Below are 27,031 nucleotides of genomic sequence, written 5' to 3' on the forward strand. Positions count from 1 at the left end.
GGCATTGATCTTGTATCTTCTCCATAATATGGGATAGTAGAAGTCTGGCCTCTATGACTTTTCTCATATCGGCAAAGGTTCTTGCAGTATGCAAGACTGGATTCTCGATACGTTTAATTAGATATCTTCGTAAAAGTCGTCTGCCTTTATCGTGTGCGGTGGGTTGGCGCCAAGTTCTCCCTCATCCAGATTCCCACTTCTGCTAGCTGTGATCTCCACTCGAGATCGCTATTCGACTGGGTCCAGAGGCCGGTTCCTGCAAGGACACTCATGTGCACCTTTTGCTCAGCATCCTCTTCATATCTAGCTTTCTCTGAAGGATCGGCCCAGTGAACGCGGGAAGTCCGAGCCCGAAGACTTTGGCGTGCGATAGCGCGTCTCATCCTTTTGGCTAGTTCAGAGGCCTGATCCAAGAGTGGGCTTTCAGACCCAGTAGTAATGTGCCAGCGTGGTAGGCTGAGGCTGCTGCCTGATGGAGGATAAATGCGCGCATACGCTCGACATCTCACCAGTGTGGGCACCACAACGGGTTTTGGGGATCCGTCAAAAGACTCATAGTGATTAATGCTCATTTGCGTTTCGAAGTCAAGAGGATCCTGGAGCTGCTCTGATGGCATCGACGCAAAGCCATGATTATCGTATGGGTAGACCAACTTGCCATGCGGGGAGCGAAAGAAGTGGATAGGGGATGCAAAACGATCTAAGTAGTGTTCTGGTGTACGGAATAAGACGTCTCGTTCTCCAGAAAGAAGGAGGGTCGGTATTATTGAATTGTCGGAATTCTGTTCCCACGAGAGAGAGAGAGGTTTAGGCTTTCGCTTCTGGCGTTGAGGTTTCTGGCGTGACTCTTCTTCGTCTTGCTTTGTCCACCAGGCCATCAAGTCTTCGTCAGCTGGGGACGAGGTTTCCTCTGGCGCGTTAGGTTCAGGGAGTAGTGCTGGTTCTTGGATGGGGAGTTCATCTGGGAACGCCCAATCTGTGATGGGATTGTTGACGGCAGCAGCAGCTATGCTGCGGCCACCCAGCCGACATTCAGTTAGCGCAAGCATTGTGGCCAAAGATCCCCCAACAAGCTCTCCGCATACCCCTAATCTAGCTAGGTGGGGCTTGCGTAACTCATCGTGGAGCAGGTTCTCTAAGATCCAGTCGTAACCAAGCAGAACATCATGGATGGGTGTTGGATATTGGTATTCAGGTGATAGTCGATAATTGATGCGCACGACAGTGGACCCACTGGTGGTAGCGAGGGCTGCAATAACGCGCTCCTCTTCTTCAGACTGATCAGGGAGTATTGGTCCAGAGGGCAAGTAGACAAGAACTGAAGGAGAAGCGGTCGAGGGGCGAAATATGCTAACAAATATTCAGTACATGCTCGTAAGATTAGATGATTTTATTGCTGAGATGAGAGCGGAATAACAATGTGCCGATATTGAACCGGAAGAAAAGTCTGACGGCTTGGCGAATTTGACTAAGGGGGCTAAAGGGAGCTATGATCTATCCCTGTCGGGTTTTTAAATACGACAGCACCTAACTTGAGAAGGTCCTGAAAGCGAGATAGGCTTTTGGTTTGATTCATGAGGTCTATTTACAAGACGACATGCTAGTAGCAGAGAGCTATTGCAAGGGACCAGGACTTCGAATAAGTCTTGTTTTACGAGTAGAATATTCTTTAGCCGTAGATTTCTTGGGGAAGCTTGGCCATGCGTGAACAAAACAAGTTGTGCGCGGGCGAGACGATAGCAGAGGCTTGTTTGAACGGCCCGAGTCGCATCTTGGACTGCTGGTGCTGCAACAAGCTCGACAGATTGGTGAAGCCGGAAAGCTAAGGCGAGAAAGACGGGGGGGAATACGGGGTTAAATACGAAGCTGCCCGAAGTGACTTCATCGCACAGGAACAGTTCACCAAGCCAAACTCGAAGTCACAAGTGCAAAGAAAAATGACTTCATCGGGAGGGGCTGTGTTAGAACATCGGAAAAAGAGAGGCATATCGTACTCTAGAGAAATAGATCCATTGGACCGACACGGGATGCTAACCTGGTCGCGGCTTGGCGACGAGACAATCGCTGAGAAGAGTCGTTTTGATGCGATGCAGGTGAGACGCGACAGGAGGCTTTGTCGAAGCACAGCGGGACGGGCGCACGCAAGGAGGTAGGGCGGCATGGGATGAGGAGCACGCAGCGGCAGCGTGGAAATGGCGTGGCTCAGGGATAAATGTGGAGTGGATGCACATGACAAAAGGATGGGAAGGGAAAGCGAAGATGGTACAGTAGAGTTGATGATATGATTGTGAGATTTCTGATCCCATGGGTCGCGTCGTGGGTTGCCAGGGACGGCGTCAGGCGTTCAGGCCTAGAAGCTCGACGCCAAACGGCTAGTGCACTTCAGCCACCATGTGCCCGTGCCGTAATTCTCAAATTAGGATTCGTGCAATCCCCGACCCCCAACTCGCTCCAAAGTCTCTCTTCAGCTGCGCAGCCTGAATCCTGCGCCTGTCCACTCCTTTCACCTTTCTGTTCCCCTCCTCTTCTTCCGTTCTGTCCTTGACATCTTCTCCGCCCTCTGATTCACGTGTGTCTTCGTTCTGTGGGCGCTGCTACGGCTCTTTCCTGATCGTCGCCTCCTCCTGGGCGAAGCACGCCGAGCACCGCCTCCCAGACACACGACAGCCTGGCTTCGAACCAGAGAAAATCAGACTCAGCCTTACTCCCTTTAATACCTCACATTGCCGGCGCTCGTCAATTGCGTCTCCTCACTCCCCACTAATACCCTCACTACGACTTCGCAGTCGACGTGCGGCACAAGCCTGCAATTCCCCTTTCGAGCGGACCTCGGTCACCGCCCGTACCTTCCTCGAATTAACCCGGCAACCCCAGCCCACCACCTGAGGCAAGAGCACAGGACCAGAGGCAAGAGCAGCGCTGGACTACTTCCCGTGACCCTCGCGATAACTCCAGCTACGGGGTCTGGCCCCTAGCGATCGAGCGAAATGGCCGAACGATCGAGGGCGAAAGCGGTTTGCACGCTATTGAAGAACCTGATTCTCGCAGCACTCTTATACGCAGTAATTTATGGCATAATAGCTCTGGGAAGTGACCCCAGCGTCGCCGCAAAGGGAAAAATTGGCATTCCAGCCTTCCTCGACAAGACTGGCCCAGCCGAGCTCATCAAGACCACCAAGGCTGGCCTCAAGGTCAAGTTTGCAAGCTCCTCTAAAACAGTCACCATAAACCCACACGCCAATGTCTTCAACCGGCCTGTTACTGCTGTTAAGATTAAGGACGACTTCATGGGACCCCGCCCGCATGTCGATACTGAGGCCGATCTGCATATGCTGATTGAGGAGTGCAGGGGCACATATGCCGGCATTGAGAAGATGAGGAATGTCTTTGATTGTTTGAAGTTCTTCGCGGATGGGGAGAATCGCTACTACAAGCTGCCCGAGGTCTCAGCGAGGGCGAGCTCCCAAGATCCCCGCCAGGCCGAATACCTGAATGCCGACGGGCATGGGAACACACTTAGCACCTACGTGTCCCCCTCTAATGCCGAACCAGCAAATGGATCCGATATTGGGACCTGCCCGGGCCCTATCATCCCATATCATGTTTACTGGACTGGACCTGCAACATGGCGAGTCGAGGTCTTCATCAAGAGTTATCTCTACACGCAGAACCTCGCTTGCTCACGGCTTTGGCTGTGGCTTGACAGTGACAGGAACCCAAAGGCAGTTTATGATATGCTGAACAAGGATGCTCTGTTCGCCCGCTTCCTTCCCCTCGTTGAGCGCGGCGACATCGTCGTTAAGTCGTGGAAGTTCCCCTCTCGGATACCACTCCCCAAGGATGAGGACAATACCGATGGTTTTGGATACTATAGCACGCCTGGCAAGCCGAATGTGAAGGGCGAGAAAGTAGTGGCCGAGAACATTATTGAGGACAGGGATGGCCAGCAGTGGCTCGTGCTCACTCCGAAACAGATGACGTTCCTTCCCGTGGCAGTCTCAGATGCTGTCCGCTTTGTGGTCTTGCATATTCATGGAGGAGCATATTTCGATATGGACGTGCTTATGCTACGGGATATGCGTCCATTGCTGCTGCCCAAAGAGCATGCGTTTGCCGAACGCTGGGCTGCGCATCCTCACCCCGGTGACTACAACACGGCTATTATGTCTCTCACAGCGAACTCGTCGCTTTCATCCTACCTTCTTTATGGCGGAATCCGTATGGGCCTCAACTTCCATCCTCGAATTTTGGGTCGCATGGCTTGGAAAGACGGACGGGACCAGGAGTTTTTGATGCTAGAGACTGGTGCCTTTGACCCCATCTGGACAGAATTCAACTGGGACCGGGAAGGACGATGCACAGTTCCTTGCCTCCGGGATTACGGTGCAGCCTTTAAGGGCAAACAGGGATCACTCAAGGATGAATGGGAGAGCTATGACGGCCCGCAGCTGGAGTCTATCGATCTTTCGCGAGCGCAAGTAAAGGAATTACGAATTCGAGATGAAAGCGAACAGATTGCAGAAGTTGACACAGCTGCCCCAGTTCCAGCACCGCGACGCACAAGGCGGAGCCGGGAGGAGCTGGACAACGTACCAAGTTCGTCAGCTTCACCGACGCCAAAAGTAGAACATGCCGACTCGTTTCAGGCAACGCTTGATGAAGAGGCCGAACTGCGCAAGGCTGGCGTTGTTGCAGACTACGTCCTCGCTGAAGACAAATTCCCTCCAAACAATCGCACTCTGGAGAACTTCTTCCGTGGGGCCTGGACGTACCACATTCACAATCAGGTAAGTTAGTTCTCGTACCACATTCCCTTTGCTTGCCGTGCCTTACGATTCCCTGCATGGCTTTATCGCCCTGTTGACGCATCTGCCCGCGCGTCCTTTCCCCGCATCTGCCAGGTGCATATTCCAACCAATCAAGACGTTCCGCTAACATTCTACTCCTCACAGTGGCTTAAGCATCCTGAACCCTCATCTTGGATCTCAGTCCTCGAGCATGCGCATGACGGCTTCTTCGCAGGAACGCGCACCAACATCTACGGCGAGAAATGGACCGGCCAGAAAATTATGCCATACAACTACTGGCCCGAATTCGTATGAAAGCCGGGCCTCAGGTCCTCCATCCTCCTTCCCTTGTAGCCGGACATGGTTACGGAGCTGAAGGTCGCCGCTTCGCAGGCCCAGGAACAAAGACAACCCCCAGCTGATCTTGCATGTAAAGTAAAAGTCTGCGCTTTCTAACTCCGAACCATGTGGACCGACAACAGTACATGATCTCCCACCCACATAGTCTGACTTTTCTCACGCAACACATTCTCGACCCTTCAGGAATTTTACCTACTTGTATTTGATCTGGATTATAGACGGCCGACCTTCGAGTTGTTGGCTCCTATCTACTCGCATAGGCGTTGCATGGGTTCGGTCGGGTTGGTTTTCATTTCCGACGGCGTTCTAGCTTTTATTTTACTGGAGTGGCATTTAAAATTTTTTGCCTTAATTGTTAGTTTCTTCTAACTTCGCGAACTGCGAGCGTCAATAGTTCTTCGTACCTTCATAACCCTCTTTTACATTCGCTACTATGGCTGTTCTACTATAGGTGCGGCGTGCAAACGCGCACCTACCTTTATTGTTTTTAGCTCATACAGAGCTTTGCATTCGCTTCCCCAAATCCGTTGCTCCTGTTCTGCAGCCTAGCGTTCTATATTTGCAGGCCCTTTTGCCCGTTTATTTCTTCTTGCGCTTAGCTTGTCTATCTTGCCTGCTTGGCTGCATTCATGCATGACCCTACGTCTATCGCTGGGTCGGCGTAGGGATTCTGGTGTCCAACGGATGGAAAGGTGAATCGAATGTACTGAGTGACCCGGCCAAGATAAGATTTATCATATATGGCTGGCATGTTAGTGAATATAGATATACATATGAGATGAGTAAATCAAATGGTTCAACGATATCGCAGTGGTCTGCTGCGTTTCTGTCATCGTTGACCTGTAGTTTAGTGATACACGCTTGGGGATATACGCGAATGGAAAGGTGGCGAATCCATGCATTCGGTGCTGCGGGGAACGTCCACCTGATAGCTTCATGCACAATCATATGTTGACTAAGTTAGTCTAAGAACACCAACTTAAACACAAAGGGAGAGGCGATTGAATTGCGGAATGAGGGCATGATTCTCTGCTTTTAAAGCTACAATTTTCATACTCACTCACACTTACATTCATCATTCACCATTCACAGTCTGCCATTCACACTCACTCACCCACTCACTCACTCATCAACACCCACATCTTCACCTCCATCTCTAATCCTTCCAACTCGAAGAATCTCATTCACATCCTGTCTTAACTATACACCCCAATTCCCCATCTACTAACCACCACCCTAGCACAGAAATGCAAAACTCCCCTTGCTCCCGCAATGGGCGGCCAACCGAATAGAAGCCCTAGTATAGAAACAACCATCCCCTTTCGCGCCCAAAAATGCAAAACAAACGATAGCATGAATGCAAAACATGGAACAGGAGTGCAAGCCCCTTGGCCTTCTTCACCCAAGCGCAGCTTCTTCCTCTACGTACCCTTACGCTACTCTCCTCTCTTCCTGTCCGTCCGTTCCACTCTCCTCACACCCACCCCTCCTACTCCCACACCCCTCGACGTCCCAAAGAATCTACAAATCAATAAGCGGCTCATCCGCGACCGCCTTTAAATTCTGCACGGGCAACTGATTTTGTGGCGCAGACGGGAAACTCTCAGGGCCATACCCACCGGTCGTATATGGCACAGGTTGCCAAGGAGCAGGCGCTGGAGCCGACGGTACGGAATGTTGTTTCTGTGGTGGCGGTTGCCAATATTGTTGTTGGGGTGGGGGGGCTTGTGGCTGTGCTTGTGCTTGGAGAGGTTGTGATAGTTGAGGTTGAGGTTGGTGTTGAGGTTGGGCGGCCTGGGGTTGAGGTGCAGGAGTCTGGTGCTGTGGTGCGGGCGCCGGTTCCGCTTGCTGCCAGTACTGTGTTGCTGGCTGCTGCTGCTGCTGCGGCTGCTGTGTCGGATACGGCGCGTTCTGCTGGACCTGCGCGGGTTGGGTCGGCGGAGAAAGAGGGGTCTGTTGTGGTGGTGCGCGGTGATACAATTCCGGAGACGACGGTTGCGGGGGTTGTGAAACCTGTGACGCGAAACTTAGTGTGCGCTGGACAGGAGGTACAGGCTGTTTGCCTGCGTTGGAGTCGGCGTAGTAGAAGTTTGCGGTTTCGGCTTCTGATACGATGGATGGAGGAGCTTGTGATGGCGTGTATGCGGATGGAGGTTGGGAGGGATATTGCTGGCTCAATGCTCGGCGCTGCACCTGCGGTGATACATCTGGCGCTGACGGTTTCTGTTGATAGGGGTTACTTGGCGGACGTTGCTGTGGCACTTGTCCGCCGGTATAAGACGCAAGGTTTGGATAAGGCTGTGAGGGCTGTTGCTGTGGCTGTTGCTGGTACGACTCTGGAGGAGGAGCGTTAAATTGTGGAGGTACCGAGGCTCGCTTGTCATGCTGGGCATATGATGCGGGTGCTTGTTGTGGTGTTGACTGGTATCCGTAATAAGACTGCGGTCGGGCGTACGGCTCTTGGGGTGCCGCATTGCCAGTATAAAAGCTTTCTCCAGTTTGATTATCTTGCATACCAGGCTGAATATTGGGGTACAATGTTGAAGCTGGCCGTTGCAAGCTTGGGGGAAGACCATACATGGCGCCAGCCTGGTTGTAGGTGTTTGACAGCCGCTCTTCAAGCATCCTATCATAATATCTAACAACAGTTGCGAGTTTGGCATGTAAATCGAGGAGAGTATCTAAATTACTCAGCCACAGTCCAATGCAACCTAGGGAAGCGATACTTACCATGTTTACTCATCGTCTCGCCATAGGTGCGGGCTAGTTTTGGTCGTAACTTGCCAATACTCTCGTAGAGCTCCTGGATTTGGGGCTCCCGCAGAATTGTTCCAGGCGGTTGATGTTGCAAGCGGTCCACGAATGTTGAAAATAGATTGATGTTCTCTGCCTCCGCCGGTGTAAGCTCGTAGTCATTCTTAGGGGTAACAACAGGGGTTCCATTGGAAGTCGAGGTTTGCTGTCTTAACGTCGCGGCATGTTTCTTCTTCTGCTCCTCCATATCGGCCAGCGAGGCTGCAATTGCAGCTTTCAGATCGGGATCGTCTTCCTCTTCGGCAGCTGGTTGAGAAGGCTTCGTAGCTCCATTTATTGGGGGTGGTTTCGACTGCGAGCGGATTTGGGACTGTGGAATATATCCAGACCCTGAATGCCCCTTGACCTCCTCGAGACTCATCTCCAGGGCACGTTTGAGGTCAGCGTCAAAGCTGTCCTCGACACGGGCGTTCCTCGGCTCCATAGACCCCTGATATAATGTTCTACTGGGTTTAGTGGCATCAAACCCCCTAGGCAGAGGCGTTACCCTCGACCTGTCCGTCAACTTCGCGTGACATCCATCGTCGACCCGCACCGGATCCATGATGCCGAGGTGGGGGAGAGGGAGGGTCTTGCTGGAGCAGGAGCCGCAGAAGACATTTCCGCAATTCCGGCAGTGGTGCTTTCGGTTTGTGAAGGTGAAGGCAGTCCGGCAGCGCATGCAGACGTCGGAGTCGGTCCATTCAGGGGGCTATAGGTTTGGTCGGTCAGCAAAGCCTGATATGGGAGCCTAGAATGGTTAAGGAGCAAAATGCACTCACCGCACTGCTATCGAGCATGCTGCTGGCAACGTCCACCTTTGGAGGAAACCGAAAGCCCTCTCGTTGCAGGGACCGGTACACCTCCCCAATGTAGATGAGATTACTCCGGCCCTCGGCTGCGGTTGCCCAAGTTTGAATGAGCTCCAGAATCTTGTTCTTGACGTCCTGATTAGGGGCCACGGCGGAAGGCGCCTTCAGCAGCGATGTGAGATTGTCCATGAACTCTCGCGAGGCTATCTCGGTAATGAAGTGGGAGCCGCCGTTCTTAACGCAGGTATCTGTGAGCTGGTTCACATGTCAGCAACATGGACAGCAAACCGCGGAAGAGACGGCGTACATTGAGCGCGGCAAGCTGCACGTTAGGGTTCTTGTTCCCTATCCTCCGCTTCAACGAGCGCATAGCTTCCTTGGGCTGTACGGTCTTGGATCGAATGACGTCGGAGATTTCGAGGTTCAGAGGCATGTCCTCTCTAAGCACGTGTCAGTCTGGGTTCGAGCATGCTTCGTCTAGCTAGAGACACATTTGGAGAGGGACATACAAGCTCGACGAGGTAGCGCGCTCGACCTGGTCGTCGAGCGCGCTGTTGGAAGATGCAAACCAGCCTGCCATGACGCTGCGGACTGTGTGGCGTTCGAGGAGGACCGAGTGAGAGGTGCGGACAGCGAAAGGGTATCCGGGCTCCGAGGAGTTCCCGCAAGAGAATCCTGCAAAAGAATGGTAGTAGGAGAGTTAGCGCTGGGGAAGCGGGGTGTTGGTTAGGTCGTGGTGTTGCAGGTAGAAGCTTTTGGGAGGGCACTAGGCGGCGGGCAGGCTTGGCATTCGCAATGGTGCTGTGGCGGAGTGTTGAGCCGCCGACGACCCACGGACACCCTGGACAAGGCCTGACCTTCACCCACCGCTGTCACTGCTACTGCTAGCCAGCCTGCGCATTCACCGTCCCATCCCATCTTCACCTCCCCCCCTCCTGCACTCCTGCGCTCCTGCGCACATTCGCTCTCGCCTCCCCCTCCAGCACCCTGCTGTCGCACACCTCAAGCCTGATATTCTACGGGCCCGCGACTCGATTCTGCTGCGGCGCCCTCCACTTCCCCCCGCAACCCGCTAGACACTGAGACGCCAGCGCCAAAGTCCAGCTGTCGACGAGCCCAACGCCGCCGCCTGCACCATTCACGGATCATGTCCGATCCCTCCAGGTCTTAGGCTGCAGTTATGAGTGCTGCAGCTCCCCTCCCACCGCCAGGACCCCGCCCCCGCAACGCAATGAAGGGCTACACCAACGGCGCCCACAGCGTTGGCGCTCCTGGCTGGAGAGCTGGCGATTGGGGGGCTGATGGTGGAGGCGATGGCGGAGGTGATGGCGATGGCGGAGGCCCTGGAGCGGCTTTTCCATCCATCGCCGACATCACTGCCTCGGCGAACGAGAAGGTGAACGAATTAAGACACACGCCGGTATGGTGGTTGTCCTGGAGCTGCCTCATGACACATTCGCTAATCTGTGACAGATTGGCCGGCTAATGGCGGTCGGCGAACACCACTTCAAGAGCGCCATTACCATGCTCAACAGCCGGAATCCTACTGGCGCGTTCTGGGAATATCTCGTCGCTTACCAAGTAGTTGTCGATGTCCTCCCTCGACACCCCGACTACTACGATAAAATTGACGTCAGTCGAGGCAGCTTGCACCGCGACTTCAAGGAATTGACAAAAGTATGTCCTCCGACTAACTGCCCCCCTTTGTGTCAAATGCGCAACCTCTAATAAGACAGCAGGACGTCAGGTCTGCCGAAGAGCGCTTCGTACGCATAAAAGAAATCATTGTGAACGACAATAAGAGAAGCGGGGTCCTCTCATCAACATCGCCATCCTCCACAAGCACACACCACAGTTCTTCACGTGACTCGCGCCTATCAAACGGCTCAATCATTTGGCCGCGGGATGATGAGCTGATGCTCCCCGATGTACCAACCGCCTTGCCCCAGGATGGGCGCTCTTCGCTGGCTGTTTCGTCGGAATCTCCAAGGAAGAAACCAAGTGTACAGCCAAAGCCTCAATCACTGCATGGCCGGGCACTACACCAAACCAGTGCTCCAATTAATGGCTCCACGGCTACCGATGATCTCGCCCAACGATTTGCTAGGCTTAGCGGAGCCTCCGTTCCAATTAACACCGTCGTTGGAAATACAGGCGCAGACTTTTCAGTTAAGATGCCGTCACCTTCGGATTACCATTCCTCGAGTCAGCCCCTCGGCCCTCGCGACATGCCACCACCCCCCGCTCCTCCTGCTTCCCTGCATCCCCCAAAATTAGCTCTCAGCACTCAGATGTCCGCGGCCATGCCTAGAGAGCCAAGTCCTACGTATAGTCCGGCCAGGAATTTGTCTCTACCTCCGAGTATTAATCCCCCGAGAAGCACAGCCCGAAGTATGGTAGGCACAGGGGGTCGCAGCAACTCGTTAGCAGCATCCAGTGCTTCTGCGTATCCACCAGGCTCAAACGGTGACGCAGACTCATACTTCCCGCCCCTAACTAGTGACCAGGGGAGCTCGTCTGCTAGGCGGAAGTCAGTACATAAGCCCATGGAGCTACAGATAAATGTGGACAAGCTTTACGACTATATTCGAATGTATAATCTCCTTTTAATAGACGTACGCAGCCGGGAAGAATTCGACTCAGGCCACATCTATGTCCACAACATCATGTGCATTGAACCAACCGCTTTACAGGACGGTTGCTCTGCCGAACAACTCCAGGATCGCCTCGTACTGTCTCCAGATGCGGAGCAACTAATGTTCGAGAGACGGAATGAGTATGACTTGGTGATATACTATGACGAATCTACGAAGTCGAACGCTTTCCTCAACAAATACGTCCGCAATGAGAAGGACACTGCATTGAAAAGGTTATACGACACTCTCTACGAGTTTAATGCCGAGAAACCCTTGCAACGGCCACCAATTTTTTTGATGGGAGGTGTAGATGCGTGGACAGAGTTAGTAGGGACTCAAGCGCTGAAAATGTCCACTACCGCCACAGTAGCCACAAGCGGGCAAGCTAGGTCTCGTGCTATGAGGCGTGCCCCTGCTGCTAGTCACATTGCTTGGGCGAATCTCCAAAGGCGTCGGCTGCGAGAATACACGTCAATGGATCCCGAAGAAGAGCGAAAATGGCTCGAGGAAGCCCGACGAGGGAGAGCAGTATTTGAACAACCCCTAGCAGAGGAAGGCGAGGATGAGGAGCTGGGCTCACCCATGTATCGGACCCCTGAGGATTTCCTTCGCCGGTTCCCGGAGGTTGACGTTGAACAACAATCGATGATATACCCACCCTCTCGACCTGCCCCTCCTACAGCTCAGTACGTTGCGCCTCCCATTCCGCAAGCGCCTTCCCGCCCACCACCATCAGTGCCGAGAGTCAGTTATAGCGGGGTTCATGAACGACAGCTCGCTCCCCAAGCCCGTGCCCAACAACTTCCTGTCTATATTTCTCCGGGTCGCTATGGGCAGATCAGGCTCCACAAAACTGGCCTCGTCAATTTTGGAGTTACCTGCTATATGAACTCCGTAGTTCAATGTCTGGCTGCTAACATGGATCTTTCCAACATTTTCCTCTCTCAGCGATATCAGAACGACCTCCAGAAGGAGAACTGGAAGGGGACCAAAGGCATCATACCGGAAGCCTACGCGACCCTAATTTCCAACCTGTTTAAGGGTGACGTAGGTTCCATCCGGCCGAGCACCTTCAGGAGAGTTTGTGGACATTTCAACTCTCAATGGACCACCGATGAGCAGCAAGACGCCAAGGAATTCCTCGAGTTCCTTCTGGATTGCTTGCACGAGGATCTTAATATCACATGGGCAAAGCCACCACTAAAGCAGCTATCTGAAGCCGATGAAATTGCACGCGAGAAACTTCCTCGACAATATGTTGCAAGAGTGGAGTGGGGCCGATATCTCTACCGGGAAAGCTCCTTGATTGGTAACATGTTTGCTGGTCAACATGCATCGCAGCTTACCTGCGCTACATGCGGAACCACTAGCACTACATATGAAGCCTTCTGGAGCATTAGTGTTGAGATTCCCCGCGACCGGCCTGCCGACGTAAGAGAATGCTTGCAGTCGTATTGCTCCACGGAACAACTATCTGGAGACGATATTTGGCGATGCCCACACTGCAAACAGGACAGAGAAGCCACGAAGAAAATCACCATCACCCGAGCCCCAGACTTCCTCGTTTTACATTTAAAGCGATTTAGCGCTTCCCGAATGGAGAGTGCACGTAAGGTCCGCACTCCAATCAACTTCCCGCTTCATGGCTTAGACCTTGCACCTTACATGGAGCCACCGATCACAGAGGAGCAGGAGGCGTACGTGATATCTCACGCAAGAGATGCCGCAGCACAATTAACCGGCCTAAAAACCGATCCGACAATGAACGGGCCATACATCTACAACGCGTACGCTGTAATCTGGCATCTCGGCAGCACGCTCGGAAGCGGACATTATGTGGCAATGGTCAGGGACAAATCCCGCGGGTGTTGGCGCTCCTACAACGATGAACGGCTGCAAGACTTTGAACCGAGGAATCTGTCTGGGAATGATCGGCTCCAAAGCGAAAAGGCGTATATTGTCTTCTACGAGCGCGAAAGGGTTGCTGGAGGTGCATTCTAGATGGCAGGCATGACTTTCCATTTAGATTGCAATCATTCATTGATTAGCGAATAGAACGTATTATACGGATAGCACGGTTGGTTGAGGGGCATTGAAGGCGTCGGCGTTTTGCAGGATTTTTCTTTTGTATAAGGGGCGCGCAAGTGCTGTTCCCCTCAGCCTCGGCCATGGCAACGGTCCGAGCAGCTCACACTACGGATACTTGGCCAGTCGATATTTTTACGCCTGATGTTTACTCCGTCCTGGAGGACTCGATTGCATGCATGGCGTTGGTTAGGATAGATGTAGTAGATGCTCTGCATGAATGGCGTATGATTTCTTCGTATCTAACTCTCGGAACACTTGACATACCTTTGTGGTTGATGAGTTGGAAGATACGCTATTCGAGAGGGGCATGTTTTGTGGGTAGGTTAGTGAACGAGACTACGACGCGGGCTCAAATTCGGCCTCCTTTGGTTGACAGCGGCGGCAGATCATCAGGGTAACCACATAATCGGGAACTCAATTGCCATGTGAACAGAACCTATAGACTACTGCAGGGTGAAAGAAGATATTTTTTTTTCTTTTTTTCTTTTCACGGTCACCCGTCATGCTGCAGGGCTGGGACCGACTTGCCGATCTAAGCCGAGATCGGAAGCGGGCAGGAGCTTGGGCCACTCAACTTTTTTATTATCTCTTGACAGCCCACCACTCTGGTCTCCCCGCCAAAATTCTTATTCACACATCGTCCAAACTACACGACACACGCAATTGGAATCTAACACAAGACGATATGGCAAAGGGACGTGTTTGTTTGGCTTATTCTGGTGTGTACTCCCTTTGAGAAGCAAATTATCGAGAGTAAATGGTTGGCTTCGTTGTTCAATTGCTAGATGGAAACTGACCTGACTCACAGGTGGCCTCGACACCTCTACGATCCTGCGATGGCTCATCGGTATGCCAATTCCCCTCTAAATCTCAGTCCATACATTAACACATCGGTAAAGAGCAAGACTACGAAGTCGTGTGCTTCCTCGCCAACGTTGGCCAAGAGGAGCCTTGGGACGAGGTCGAAAAGAAAGCCCTCAAAATCGGGGCCCTCAAAATGGTGATCCTGGACCTGCGTCGCGAATTTGTAGAGGAGCTTTGCTTCCGCGCTGTGCAGTGCAATGCGAGTTACGAAGGACGGTATCTGCTAGGCACGAGTCTTGCGAGGCCAGTTATTGCAAGGGCGCAGATAAAGGTGGCGCAGGAGGAGGGGTGCGGTTGGGTGAGTCATGGGTGCACAGGGAAGGGCAATGGTATGTATGGCTGGAGTGAAGATGGCGGAGCTTCCCCTTCCCCCTACTTTGGATATCGGCTAACGGTACTCCTTCGTTCAGATCAGGTCAGGTTTGAATTGGCATTTTATACGCTTCAGCCTAGTATTAAGGTAATTGCGCCTTGGAGGCTGCCTGAGTTCTGTGATAGGTTCAAGGGACGTCAGGATTTGCTGGATTATGCAGCGCAGCATGGGATTCCCGTTACATCTACGAAGGCTAAGCCGTGGAGTATGGATGCCAATTTGGCTCACTGCAGCTATGAAGCAGGTACTGCAATAAGTTACCCCCAGAGATCGCTGTACTGACTGCCGAATTATCCAGGCATCCTCGAAGACCCTGACGTGTCTCCCCCCGACGACATGTGGACCATGACTGACAGTCCTCTCAATGCGCCCAACGAGGCTACCAATATCACCATCCACTTCGAAAAAGGCATCCCGGTCAAAGTTGTAACACCCGAGAAGACGTACACCGACTCCGTAGAGCTCTTCACCGCGCTCAACAAACTCGGCTACATCCACGGTATTGGCCGCATCGACATCGTTGAAAACCGGTTTATCGGTCTCAAGTCCCGCGGATGCTATGATTCCCCCGCCATGACCATTCTGCGCCTTGCCCATCTCGATCTCGAGGGTCTTGTCATGGATGCCCAAGTCCGCAGCCTGCGCGATCAGTTCGTGAGCCACCATTGGAGCTACCAGCTCTACAACGGCATGTACTTCTCTCCAGAACGTGAGTTCATCGAGAACAGCCTGCTCTTCTCGCAGCGACGCGTCAACGGCGAGGTGCGTCTCACGTTATATAAGGGCAATGCGTACGTGCTTGGTAGGTCGAGCCAGACGGAGAAATTGTATTCGGAGGAGGAGGCGTCGATGGATACGTTGGATAACTTTAGTCCGATGGATACAACGGGTTTTATTGCTATTCAAAGCATCAGGTCAGTTCTCCGCAACTCCCTAGCAAGTTGGCTATGTTAACAGTTTTCAAGGCTGAAGAAGTATGGGCTACAGAAGGCCGAGGAAGGAGAGAAAATTTAAAGCTTGGTGATTTATCAGACTAGGCTTGGAGTCTTTTTCTCGAAGTCTTTGGGGTTATGTGGAACGGGATGGGAGTAATGGTGTTAACACAAAATAATTACAGAGATTGAATGCAAACCATGACTTTTCCCCCAACCAAAAAGAACCCTTCAAGTACCCAAAACTTTCGGAGGGTGCTAAACCTGTAATAGCTTAGCGCAAAGTCAGCTCACACCCTTGTTTGTGATTCGCCGTTGCAATATCATCCATCGACCTGTGCAAGGGTTTCCCGTTTTATACGACTAAATGTGTGTGCATATAGAAGTTTGTCGAGGTGCTTAGTTCCGTCTTCTTCCTTTTTAGGCGATTAATGATACATCGCCAGCTTGTAGCGGAATTGCACTTATTGTCGCAAGCCTCGTAAAGATCCATGTGAGTTCCTAATAAACTTGGGTGAGATAATAGCCTGAAGGAAATTATTGCATCATGGGTGTGGCAGCCTGAACGACTACCTTAGTCCTTGCGAAGCTTATACAGCGCAGTTTAGTTCTGGTCCTTTCACCTAATCCAAACCGTATTGTGTCGAGATTAATGTCCCTGATCTGAAAGTATCTAAATCATGGAAGTAGTTCTATTTAACAGAATGAGGACTGGAATCATTTATTTATTCTAAAATTTTATTAGCTACTAGAGGTGGGTTTTGCTATAGTCTCTAGATAGTGCATCTGTGAGAGGTATCGAGCAGGAAACACAAGTCACAGAGAGGGAATGCAGGATAGGGGGTGTAATGAGAGTAAACCTTAGGGTCGGAGGAAGAGGTACGGAGGCCGAGGAGCCTATATACCCCGTGCCAAGCCCTTAGGGTACTCAGGGGTTAGATAGCTGGAACATAACCGTGACAGCATCTACCTTGACTGGTGCATCTAGATATATTTGAATCTTTTCTAAACTTGGTCGCTGCTGTTCTAAGCCCACAGCCTTAAGCAGGGCTTCCAACAAGGCGTAGTACTGTACGATTGGGCGATTTTGAGGCCTGTGCGGGTGAGATTTTGTGTACGTTCGTACAACAGGGAGGAGGAGAGGTAGGTGTACGTATTGTAACTGTTACGTCTCACGTGACCTGTACAAGTAGTACAATTTAATTAAAGTACACTGTACTCTAGTTAAAACAGCTAAGACTATAGGTCCCTAGAGACGCAAGATTAAGGTCTAATTAACTATAAAATAACTAGTTCTCCCTAGTAATAAGAGCAGATTGGACTAGATAAGGCCTATAAAGCGGCAAGAGGCGTAGTGTGAGGGGTATTAATTAGGAAACACAGGTCACAGAGAGGGAATGCAGGATAGGGGGTAACAAGAGTAAACCTTAGGGTTAGAGGCAGAGGTACAGAGGCCTAGGAGCCTATATACCCTGTGCTAAGCCTAGAGTACTAAGGGGTTAGATAGCTGTAACATAACTGTGTATACAAACTTCCTAAAAGAGTAATATAATCTGTACTACGTACTGTACCTAGGGCATCATTAAACGTACGGTACAGCTCACGAACTCGGTACGTTCGTACTGAACACGTGACCGTTACGGTTCACTTTGTACGGACCGTAGTACGGCCCGTTGGAAGCCCTGGCCTTAAGGCGTTAAGCATTAGGTAGATAATGTGAAAATTTTATTTATTTATAGTAGATCGCTATACTTGTTAGTATGAGGAAGAAACTTAGGATAATAGGAGAGGTAGCGAATCGCACTGCAGGCCCCCAGCACCAGAAAACAAAGCAAGAGTGACGGTAAAACACTATTCTTAGCCCCCATGCTTAGTAGCTCTAATTCTTCGTCTACATTAACGTGCCTTAATTCTTGATAAATTTAAGAATTGGCCGGTTTTTAGGCCATAAACTACAACGTGGGGTATCCTGGAAAGTGGCAGTGATTAGCCGGTGAATGCCGTCTTTTCAAACGCCAGCACGCCTGCGCGGTTGTCCCTTTGAATGCTGCGGTTTTGATTACAAGCCTTTTTTAAAAACCTGCTCAGGGATGAGTAATAAAGTGAAAACAACCCTAACTTAAGTTCCTAACATAGAACTCTGAGTACGGGCCACGAGGCTGTAATCGCTTTGGAAAGATCTGTGCGGGTGACTGATTTTGCGTTGAGGGATATCGCTCGTACGTACGACACCCTAAAAAGTGGATGCATTTGCCACCGAAGACGAGGGCCATATACCCAGCTTGGAAAAAAAATCAAACTCTATTTGAAAATAGCACTATATTTTTACTCAACTAAAACCTTGTATCTAAAATGTCATAGAAGTGTAGGCACATCCACCCACAGAACTAGCGCAAAACCTCTAATGGAAATTACAAAACCTTAACGCCAGACACCCAACTCGATTCAATCTTCCCCAAACAGAGCCACTAAAAGAAGACTTGGAGACTATCCGTAAAGCCAATGCAAGTGGCAAACGGTCAATCACCTACAAGGTACATCCGAAGAATATATGGGCGGAAAAATGCACGCCCGACCCAAACCCCCCAAGCTCGAACAGTCGCTCATATGATCTTGCTTTACAGAGTCCTTTCCCAAATCTTTTCACTTACAGCCTTATGACGAGTTCCTCGCATAATCTACAAGTTCATATGCTCTGTAAGACGGGACCAAATGGGCGGCGAGGGTTTAATCGTGACCTATAGTCAATGGAATTTGTGACTTCATGGGGTGGCTGGGGTTACAATTTCTCTTGCCCTGCAGTGGTTAGCAGCATTCTAGTCTGATTTAAGATGAACTTACCCTGCTGTGCCCGGCAATTGCTGACACTGAAAGTGTATAGAATATACCACTCCGACTACACTATTCAGACAGTTCACGCCGTAACTTTCCGTATTCTTAAGGAGTGTATATACATACACTCTAACGTATCGCTAGCATATACCATCCGCGTTTACGAGTAACTTAGGAAAGCCCCGTAGTCTTGCCGATAACAAGCATTGCTGTTTTAAGGCCTGGCGTAGGCAAGCAACCGCTATGAATGAAAATAGATGGGAAATTATACTCATGATCAAGGAAAGTATACATACTAATGGATAATTAAGATTGAAGGAAATTGCACTGGAGAATTAGGATTTAAGGAAATCGCACACATGATCATCCAAACATATAGGTTCGTCCGCACAACAGTACCGAGGTGTCCTGATGAATATCGCCAATCCAATTCCTCAGAGTCCATAGACTTCGTGAGGCAAACCCCGAGGTAACCTAGAAAGAGGTATGTCGGGGTAAAGCAAAACCAACGCCGTTGCCTTGTGTACCCGACGGTACGCTAATCTTCCCACCAGTTACTCGGTATCGCTTTTCTGAGAGCCATAACGCCTCATGAATTGAAAGATAGCGGTGCAATGTAACTAGCGGGAGGACCAGTGCAACGGTTGAGTGCTAGGCGGAAAAAGGAAAACGTATCATGGGGTATCGTAAATCAAAATGAACGCTAAACTCCGGGATATGGCGAACCAAAACTCGAATCGACTCGAATTGCCGCTCATTGGCATGAAACTAGATGAAGAGAACGAAGAACATTTTCTTCGGAGTCACACTTCGTCTTCCGAAGATGTCGCACAAGGTTATCCTTCCGCGGATAGGCCTTTCCACAAGGGCATTCGAACTGTTTTGTGATCGGTTTCGTACAGGAGCTTGAACTTGATTGATGACGCCTTAGGCTCTTCAGGCACGTGAAGCTTTTGCGGCACCCGGGCCGGTTGCATTTGTATGCTTCTCGTGCTTCACGATCGAGCTGATATTTGTGTCGCCTAAGCTACGTGTGAGCGAATAGCCATGCATATCCAGGCTAGACTGTACATACCTGTACTGTAGTCCATTTGCAGAGGGTTTAATTCGTGGAATTGCGACTTTGCTTTCGTTTCGATTGTCGAACCCATCCTCTGAGGTCTGATTGGTGTTGGTTGGGCTGGAGGTGCGACCAGATGGTGTGGAACAAGTACCAGAACCACAAGGAGAGGACGAGGTTGTTGAATTCCCTTGAGAACTAGGGAGTGAAATCTTCATGATAGTGTCAAGGTTGTCTTGCGAGCAACGAACGGAGAAATCTGGGCTGGAGCCATCGCCAACCACTTCACTTATCCGGAGAGTAGGTAACAGCTGCGGGTCGCAGGTTGGGCCTGTCATCGATTGGGCTAATATAGCATTGTCGGAGATTCCAGGAGGGTAACTGTACCCTGTTTTCGAGGATATATTGAGCGGGCTTGGATCTGGAGTGCGGGACTGACTGTAGCCCACTACTGGAAGCTTGTCGGGACTTCCTGGGCTTTCACATCCCCTCTCCTCGAAATTGATCCATTCCTCCCAAATTGGCTCCTCTTCGCCTGCAACTGACCGCACTCTATTATCTTCCGGTATCCGATTAGTGTCTGACGAAGCCGATCCGTAATTTTGGTCATTGGGACGGGATGAATGGGCCTCAATATTGCTGTAGGGACGTGTACTATAATGCGCTACGCGATGATCATGGTGAAGACGCTGGATTGCGTGAGCGGCCTAGTTATTAGGCCGCTTTCGCAACTTGTCAAATTGTCAAGTCGTAGCAGCGGAGTCCGGACTAGATAATCGATGAATAAGCGAGGGAAAATCCTCCTAGTTTAAAGTTTTTGACGTACTCTCGGAAACCGCGTGATTTATGTAGCTGAGCTGTGTATGCTGCTGTCCGCGAGGGAGACTGTGACTCCCTCGCGAACGACTCTAGACCACTCCTGGTCGATTCCGCTGCTGCTGGGTTGGTCGCAGTAGATGATAGCAACGCTGACTACTATTGTGAACTAATCCCACCGCCAAAAGTGCCAATTCATGTGTTTACTAAACAAAAAAGCAGTGAAAGGAAGCAAAATTGGCGAAGCGAGGAGTTCCTGTTATGCGGTTGTTTGCGACGGAGTGTTGTTGAAAAAGAGAGGCTTTTCGTAGGTATTGGAGGGAGAAATACGAGGAGCAAAAGGCGGAGGGAGTGTCAAGCTTTTGAATTTAGCCCGAAGACACGGTTTAGGCACATCGAGATGGCGAGGCTGAATCTCCGTTGAGTTGATTGGAGACCGCATTTCTTCTCAGCCGCTCATGGAGGCTGCGCCACGAATGGAAACGCTTAGCGGAACCCGCACGCTCGACCAGTTGTTAAGAAGCAGCAGCCTACAATGTCCAGCTTTCTTTCCAGCCTAAGATGGCGATCACCAATGACCTTGATGCAAGAGATCCTGCCGCGTTCGGCGTAGGTGTCGTGACTATGCGGTCTCCAATCACAGGATTCTTCTACCGAGACAATGAGGTCGCCAATGAAATCTCACCAGCGTCTGAAGGAACCTGGTGAAAAATGTCGTTGTGGGGGTCCGATGACACAATGTTTGCCTTCTGAGCAGGTATTGAAAAGGTAGATGCGGCCTCCAATCAGATCAACTTCCACTCTCGTGAGCTTTATTGGTACCATGCCTTACATCTTTCTTAGCATATGCGACTCTAATCACACCATGTTCATCTTTCTTCCTTAACCGTCTTTTTTGGAGATGTACAACAGCATTGAGGTCTCTAACCGCAAGATATTCGCCCTCAACAACACCCCAGAAGTTTTCCTAGGCCACCAGGCAAGTGTGCGGTCCCCAATCACATTTTATTTTCCTCTCCTGAAGAATTTTCATGTATTCGACCAGGATATACTGTCGAACTCGAACAGCACAGCCCTAGAAAATCCCGCACGCAACTCTGATACTACTGCGGCCTCCAATGACACGCTGTTCCATGATCTTTTTCGTCTCCAATTGCATGATGCCCCCTAACACCTCCAAATCCGTGATGGAGAGGTAGTCAATAGCATTACCCTGAATTGCACCCACACCCTCAAACACACACTCATGCGGCCACCAATAAGAATGTTCCAGTCCTTCGCCAAATCGTTAACATGCTTAAAATGAAGCTTCTCGCCACTCTTGCGGTTGTGGCTCCTGAGCTGCAACTTGTGCAGCCACCAATAATATCTTTTAACTTCAATACCATATTCTGAGACTTCTGCATGCATGCTTTTACCACTTCCCTCGCCTTCAATCCCACTTTCAACATCGAAATCATACCCAAACTCAATTCCACATTTCATGCCCAAACCACTTTGCAGGACGTTCTCCGGTACCCCAGCCTTAAATCATATCAGGACACATCAAGCACTATACGATGCGGCCACCAATGATAGCGACTCTTATTTTCGCCTCATATTTAATTGCCTTCAGCAACATGTCGAACGGTAAGGTATAAGAGTGTGTGAAAGAACATCTACGGGAATACCATCATCAATCACTCCTCCTACTTCTACATAGCTCACCTAATCTGTGAATCTACTGAACTTCCAAGAGAGCCTTAACATCCTACCCTCTCATGAACAGGAAAAATGTCCAACATCCCAGTCCGTAGACACCCCCTTCCATGTGAAGATATATCTTCTCCACCAAACTAACCTTCCATAAGAGCAAGCCCTCAACTCTCCAATCATCGATTCCCATCATTAGATCTAGCCCACCCCAATTCACTCTCCTCACAACCGCCAACCTCTCCGCTATGAACGCCACTAGCAACAGTGGGGTGTATCAAGGACCTACGCCAATGCAACGCTGGCTCCTCCAACCGCCTTCCGAAGACCCTTGGATCTTCCCATAATTCAACGAAAGGGACGAAAGGCCCGCCAGTGCAACACAGTAGGGAGGGAAGAGCAGACAGATAGACAATAGCATACAAATATATACATATAACTCAGAAGGTGGTCCAATCAACTCAAGGCTGAGCTCCTCTCGCTTGTATATATACCTCATGGCCCCTCGGCCTCATTATACATACAATACATCACTTCTTTCATATCTCATGCCTCTAAGGCTCAACGCATGATAAAAATATTATTCTTACGCAAAATCCGCACATACGCAAGCTTACAGCCACAGCTCCGCCGCCTAGTTAACACAACATGTCTGTGCCATCCGTGAACGTCGATAGTAGCAAAGATGATGTTGATAAATTCTACACAGAAGTGCATGACTGGCTGAGCATCGGTCTGTCTACTTATGGAAAGAAGAGAAATCCAAAGGAGAAGATCAGGGATATGCTTGAAATGTCTGCATTCTTTAATCTATATTCGATTGTATTCCAGCCCCGTACTCAGAAAATCCCGCACCTGACCTTGTTTCACATGACCCTGCGTCGGGTGTGGGCCCTTCAATACACGAGTAATGTATTTAGGACTAGCACCTACCTTATCAGGAATGGCTCTGTCTTGTACACTATATATTCACCTAGGAGCTCTTAAGCTCTTCAGACCCTACACTACTGATCAATCTACTTAGATCTGGCTCTCGCCACCTAATTGGCATCTCCTCTATCACCTACCTGCCTACGCGACAGCAACCTCACAATTCTTGGATGTAGCGCTGTAGCTAGCTCTGCGAAATACTCAGCGTACAACCTGACCGCTTGGGCTATATTTGTGCAATATATGTCCGGGATCCATGCCTCCTAACTTGTTTTTGATGAGAAACATTGCCCTCTTTACTCCTGATCGCCTTTCTCTTTCGCTTGATGGCTATTTCTAGTAGTATTACACTTAGACCACTTCAGACGATCACAATAAAGTTTCCAGGCTAGAAGAGAGAGACTTCGAAATGACATGTAACATTGTCTATCGCAAGTTTCCTAGATGGAGCTGATAAAGGCATATGTAGAGAGGCGAGCGGACACTTAGGTGTTGAGAAACGAAGTAGGATATTGAGGTGAGGTGTAAGGTCTCTAGAGCTCGAGAGCTCAGTCGAGAGCTCAGAGATAAATATAGAGTAGCATAAAGAGCGCTGGTCTTAAACAGGAAAAGGGTGAGAGGTGAAGGACCCACAGTCACCCTAACGCAGGGTCACGTGAGCCAATGTCGCGTTCGACATTGTCGAATATCTCTCCGAGCATATCCTCTGTTAAAAGAGTAGACTTACCGACAAATGGTGGCAGTATCGGGAAGAAGACGAACTTTGCAAATATGAACTTGGGGAGGCAAGACTTCAAAGGAAACGATTACAAGAAAAGAGCGAACAGGAAACCGGAGTAGGAGATAGCAAGGATAGAGAAGGTGAAGATTCAGGTTGGGGATTGTATTGATGAAGCTAGGAAGCAGCGGCTGCTTACGCCGATATACTTTATGATAGGAGTGATGGCGGTAGTTGGTGGGACATAGTGTGTTACAATCTAGAACCGGCGGGCGAAAGGTTCAGACTGTCCAACATCTCCAGAGTAGGTTCGCTTGTTTTTATCAACAATGCTTAGGGTCAAGTCAACGTTAAGTTCCTCGCTAAAGCTACTGCTGTATTCTGTGTCGTACACTACCATAGTAAGTTTCGCTTCGTCTAACTACTATCGTATCAAAGATATCGCATGATGTACAGACGAAACCTTCGCGAGTACAAACACCCTGCCTGTTACAGGCAGCTGCTTAGCGGGACAAATCCTCCATTTTAATGTACCGAAGAGGCGCCAGTACTAGTAGATCCACTCCCCCGAACCTTCTTTAATTAAGTAGATCGTGATGAATAAACTCAAACAAAGTAAGTTAAAAGCTAGGGCGCATCCCTGCGTAGCGAGACACCCTAGAGGTACTTTGACATGAAGCAGCTGAAAAGGTCATGTACGCAACAAATATCACTATAACCCTATAGAAATAATCTGCTACAGGTAATTCTAAATATTTATAACCAACGCTTCCCTAAAAGTTATGTTTGTATTTTTGCCCCTGCGCCTAATTTATATAGCACTCTCTTTTGTAGTGTCATAGACTTCCTCTCTTACAGCTCTAACGTTATATCTTTCTTACTTGTAATTGTTGTATAATAGCTTTACCCTACCCCTAAAACCTCCCTTTAATGCTTAGAAACTACTATCTGCCTCGCGCGTGTTATCGTGGGCAAATTCATGCTAGGGTACTGTGTCGATTGGTACTTCCGGCGCAAGCGAATTACCAATCCTGGCTAATGCGAGATGACCCCCGCGGGTAATTTATGGGCTGTGTATAACGTACATGTGCTCCGGAACATATGTAAATCTGGCTTAGGATTGGGAGCAGCACAAAGAATCAGCCAACCCCGGTGCCGGTTTAGTCAGCAAACTCGTGTCAGTGTCGCAACCACCATGGTACAGCTTGGCATCGCCCGCCTAACCTCAGCCTTGACCATACCTCCCGTCAACCAACTCAATTCTCAGGAAACACCTAGTTACTTCATGACTGCCATCCGCACTGGTGGCCTCGGCGCAGAGGGCATCTCAGCGCTGCTCATCCCACGTTCGGAAGGCCTGCGAACGCGTCCAGTTCCAGTCATCGCCAGATCCCTCTCAGCAACAACATACGTCATGTTCGAAGACGTCAAGGTCCCTGTGGAATAACTCTTCGGACAGGAGGGTAACGGCTTCCGGCAGACCATGGTGAACTTCAACCACGAGCGCCTTTGGATTGCCTTCCAATGGCTGCCGGATTGCGCTGCATGATGCATTCTAATGGGCTGAAGCGCGAGACGTTCAATAAGAAGCTGGTTGAGCAGCCGGTTGTGACGAATAAGTTTAGCAATATGGGACAGCAGGTCGAATCCTTGCAGTCTTGAATCGAGCAAATTATCTACGAGCTGGAGCATCCGGGTGATGCGGATGGCGCGAGGCTGTTGGGTGGCACGACGGCGTTGTTGAAGGTTGAGTCTGGTATGGTGTGCAAGGATTGAGTCGTTTTATCGCGCTGTCCCCAGCTTCACCGTTCCTGATGGGTAGATCTTCAATTGTCGGTGAACTCTGCTAATAGGAAAAGGTGGCTCCGAGGATGTGCTTATTGACCTTAGCATACGCGAGGCACTCAAGCTGCACCAGCAAGCCGAAAAGGCTAGATTGAAGCTTGACTTTCTATTCTTGCCTGTTATAAAAGAACCCAGTGGCTAATTACCCTTACGTCAGGGAACAGTCTCCTGCTGAATAATCGCAATGTGTATGTAATAGGTTTGGCTTAGAGAGTTGTTGACATATATGGTGGCTTAATGTTTCTTATTCGCCATGAACAGAATTCCATTGTAAAGTAAGCTTTCTCTTCCCTAAACAGCTTTCTTCTGTCGCCTGTTACTCAATAGGGACCACCCGTGTGTCGACGAATAGTCTTCGGAATTCTTTGGCGAAGGTGCTTTGTTTCGTCACAGGAGTATCCTCCGTCCCTTCCACAGGTGCCGGCGTATCCTCCGCGGCTGGTGGCTTCTCCGGTTTTTCCTCCGGTCTTCCCTCTGCAGCCTCCTTTCGATGGGTACGCAATCTGTACACGATAGATATGGCTACTAATATCACGGCGAAACACGCGATAGCCCCAGTGATCCCCCCTATTAGACTCGACGCAGGCTTGCTCTTGGGACCTGAGGGTGTGGCAGAGGGGAAAGAAGTATAGTACCTGGTGCTGGAAGTGGTTGCAGTGCTGGAACTGGCTATAGTGCTAAAAGTAGTTTTGCTATAAGTATTGTTGAAGCCGCTCCGGGTACTGGGACTTTGAGTTGAATATGTACTAGACGTGGTTGCGCTAGTAGTGTGCGACGTTATCGATAGAGAAAACAAGGAGGACACGGTGTCGGGTAGCATCGAGATCGCACGGTCTACCACGGGCGAGCAGATCTGATCAACATCCGCGGACTAAAAGAGATGAAAACGATTAGCCGCATTGCCTCCTACAGACGGTGCCTCAATACGTACCGAGTTACTCGTCAAACAGAGCGTGAGCAATGTTAGCTGATTCGCCATTTTAGCCAACTCCATGGCTTGGCTGGCATATCCGTTTGCTTGACTGGCATATCCATTGGCCTGATTTCCAACGGTCACCGCCTTGATAGCAAAGACTCCGAAGGCAACCGCAGCAATTATTCCGGCGACCTGTAAAGAGACATTGATGACGAAGCGCCCAATTGGCGGTTTCAACACCTGCCCCGCTTCGGTAGACGGCGATGATGTTGCTTTCAGTGGCTGCTTCCTAAGAACGACCATTTTTCCGGAGGTTGCATAGCTGTGAGAGCTTGCTCTTCCAGATTGTGAATCCGGGGTAGCCCGAATCTCTATTTCGTGATGAGCGGAGGCCATGAGAGCGTTGCTTGGCAAGGCCCAGCTACTGCGTGACGAGAGGGACGAGCTGTGCGAACCTAGGGTTCTCCTAGTAATTTAAACCAGAGTTCTCGGCCTAGTTCCTTGATATTGCTTTCACGACGGTGCCCTGCATGATTGCGGGGGTCAGCCTCAGCTGAGGGCCGGTTCTGGAAATAAA

At 50.2% G+C, this 27,031-nt stretch overlaps 8 protein-coding genes across 8 annotated transcripts; 4 read left to right on the forward strand and 4 right to left on the reverse strand.

Moving 5' to 3' along the window:
- Positions 1-146: 146 nt before the first annotated feature.
- On the reverse strand, positions 147-2,161 carry BDR25DRAFT_283711 (alpha/beta-hydrolase; the record flags this gene model as incomplete). The annotated part of the gene is made up of 2 exons (XM_033688074.1): positions 147-1,350; positions 1,995-2,161. 2 exons carry the CDS (start codon positions 2,159-2,161, stop codon positions 147-149), a joined length of 1,371 nt encoding a protein of 456 aa, XP_033549159.1.
- A 615-nt stretch (positions 2,162-2,776) lies between these two features.
- Positions 2,777-5,127, forward strand: BDR25DRAFT_13424 (uncharacterized protein). The gene is made up of 2 exons (XM_033683877.1): positions 2,777-4,787; positions 4,953-5,127. Exons 1-2 carry the CDS (start codon positions 2,988-2,990, stop codon positions 5,100-5,102), a joined length of 1,950 nt encoding a protein of 649 aa, XP_033549160.1. The 5' UTR covers positions 2,777-2,987; the 3' UTR covers positions 5,103-5,127.
- A 1,541-nt stretch (positions 5,128-6,668) lies between these two features.
- BDR25DRAFT_324267 (ubiquitin binding protein) lies at positions 6,669-9,332 on the reverse strand (the record flags this gene model as incomplete). The annotated part of the gene is made up of 5 exons (XM_033692149.1): positions 6,669-7,828; positions 7,878-8,652; positions 8,723-9,007; positions 9,060-9,192; positions 9,262-9,332. 5 exons carry the CDS (start codon positions 9,330-9,332, stop codon positions 6,669-6,671), a joined length of 2,424 nt encoding a protein of 807 aa, XP_033549161.1.
- Positions 9,333-9,618: 286 nt separating this feature from the next.
- BDR25DRAFT_333236 (cysteine proteinase) lies at positions 9,619-13,713 on the forward strand. The gene is made up of 3 exons (XM_033692813.1): positions 9,619-10,172; positions 10,226-10,429; positions 10,492-13,713. The coding sequence occupies exons 1-3, from the start codon at positions 9,933-9,935 to the stop codon at positions 13,387-13,389; spliced, it is 3,342 nt and encodes a 1,113-aa protein (XP_033549162.1). The 5' UTR covers positions 9,619-9,932; the 3' UTR covers positions 13,390-13,713.
- Positions 13,714-14,099: 386 nt separating this feature from the next.
- BDR25DRAFT_283723 (argininosuccinate synthase) lies at positions 14,100-15,856 on the forward strand. Its single transcript, XM_033688075.1, has 6 exons — positions 14,100-14,195; positions 14,285-14,323; positions 14,376-14,669; positions 14,751-14,957; positions 15,012-15,627; positions 15,679-15,856. The coding sequence occupies exons 1-6, from the start codon at positions 14,162-14,164 to the stop codon at positions 15,725-15,727; spliced, it is 1,239 nt and encodes a 412-aa protein (XP_033549163.1). The 5' UTR covers positions 14,100-14,161; the 3' UTR covers positions 15,728-15,856.
- Positions 15,857-19,413: 3,557 nt separating this feature from the next.
- BDR25DRAFT_312884 (uncharacterized protein) lies at positions 19,414-22,238 on the reverse strand (the record flags this gene model as incomplete). Its single annotated transcript, XM_033691332.1, has 8 exons — positions 19,414-19,499; positions 19,553-19,727; positions 19,789-20,176; positions 20,364-20,475; positions 21,039-21,054; positions 21,186-21,320; positions 21,596-21,877; positions 22,194-22,238. 8 exons carry the CDS (start codon positions 22,236-22,238, stop codon positions 19,414-19,416), a joined length of 1,239 nt encoding a protein of 412 aa, XP_033549164.1.
- A 455-nt stretch (positions 22,239-22,693) lies between these two features.
- Positions 22,694-25,717, forward strand: BDR25DRAFT_353351 (uncharacterized protein; the record flags this gene model as incomplete). The annotated part of the gene is made up of 19 exons (XM_033695155.1): positions 22,694-23,001; positions 23,070-23,147; positions 23,181-23,245; positions 23,341-23,410; positions 23,445-23,492; positions 23,611-23,811; positions 23,875-23,926; positions 23,979-23,997; positions 24,038-24,076; positions 24,150-24,240; positions 24,357-24,383; positions 24,680-24,751; positions 24,831-25,125; positions 25,153-25,179; positions 25,263-25,334; positions 25,362-25,444; positions 25,471-25,529; positions 25,553-25,656; positions 25,703-25,717. The coding sequence occupies 19 exons, from the start codon at positions 22,694-22,696 to the stop codon at positions 25,715-25,717; spliced, it is 1,725 nt and encodes a 574-aa protein (XP_033549165.1).
- Positions 25,620-26,892, reverse strand: BDR25DRAFT_13458 (uncharacterized protein). The gene is made up of 2 exons (XM_033683878.1): positions 26,470-26,892; positions 25,620-26,409 (listed from the first exon to the last, which is right to left on the reverse strand). Exons 1-2 carry the CDS (start codon positions 26,848-26,850, stop codon positions 25,855-25,857), a joined length of 936 nt encoding a protein of 311 aa, XP_033549166.1. The 5' UTR covers positions 26,851-26,892; the 3' UTR covers positions 25,620-25,854.
- Between the last annotated feature and the right edge of the window lie 139 nt (positions 26,893-27,031).

Source organism: Lindgomyces ingoldianus (genome assembly GCF_010093535.1).
Source record: "Lindgomyces ingoldianus strain ATCC 200398 unplaced genomic scaffold BDR25scaffold_11, whole genome shotgun sequence".
In the NCBI taxonomy this organism is placed as follows: domain Eukaryota; kingdom Fungi; phylum Ascomycota; class Dothideomycetes; order Pleosporales; family Lindgomycetaceae; genus Lindgomyces; species Lindgomyces ingoldianus.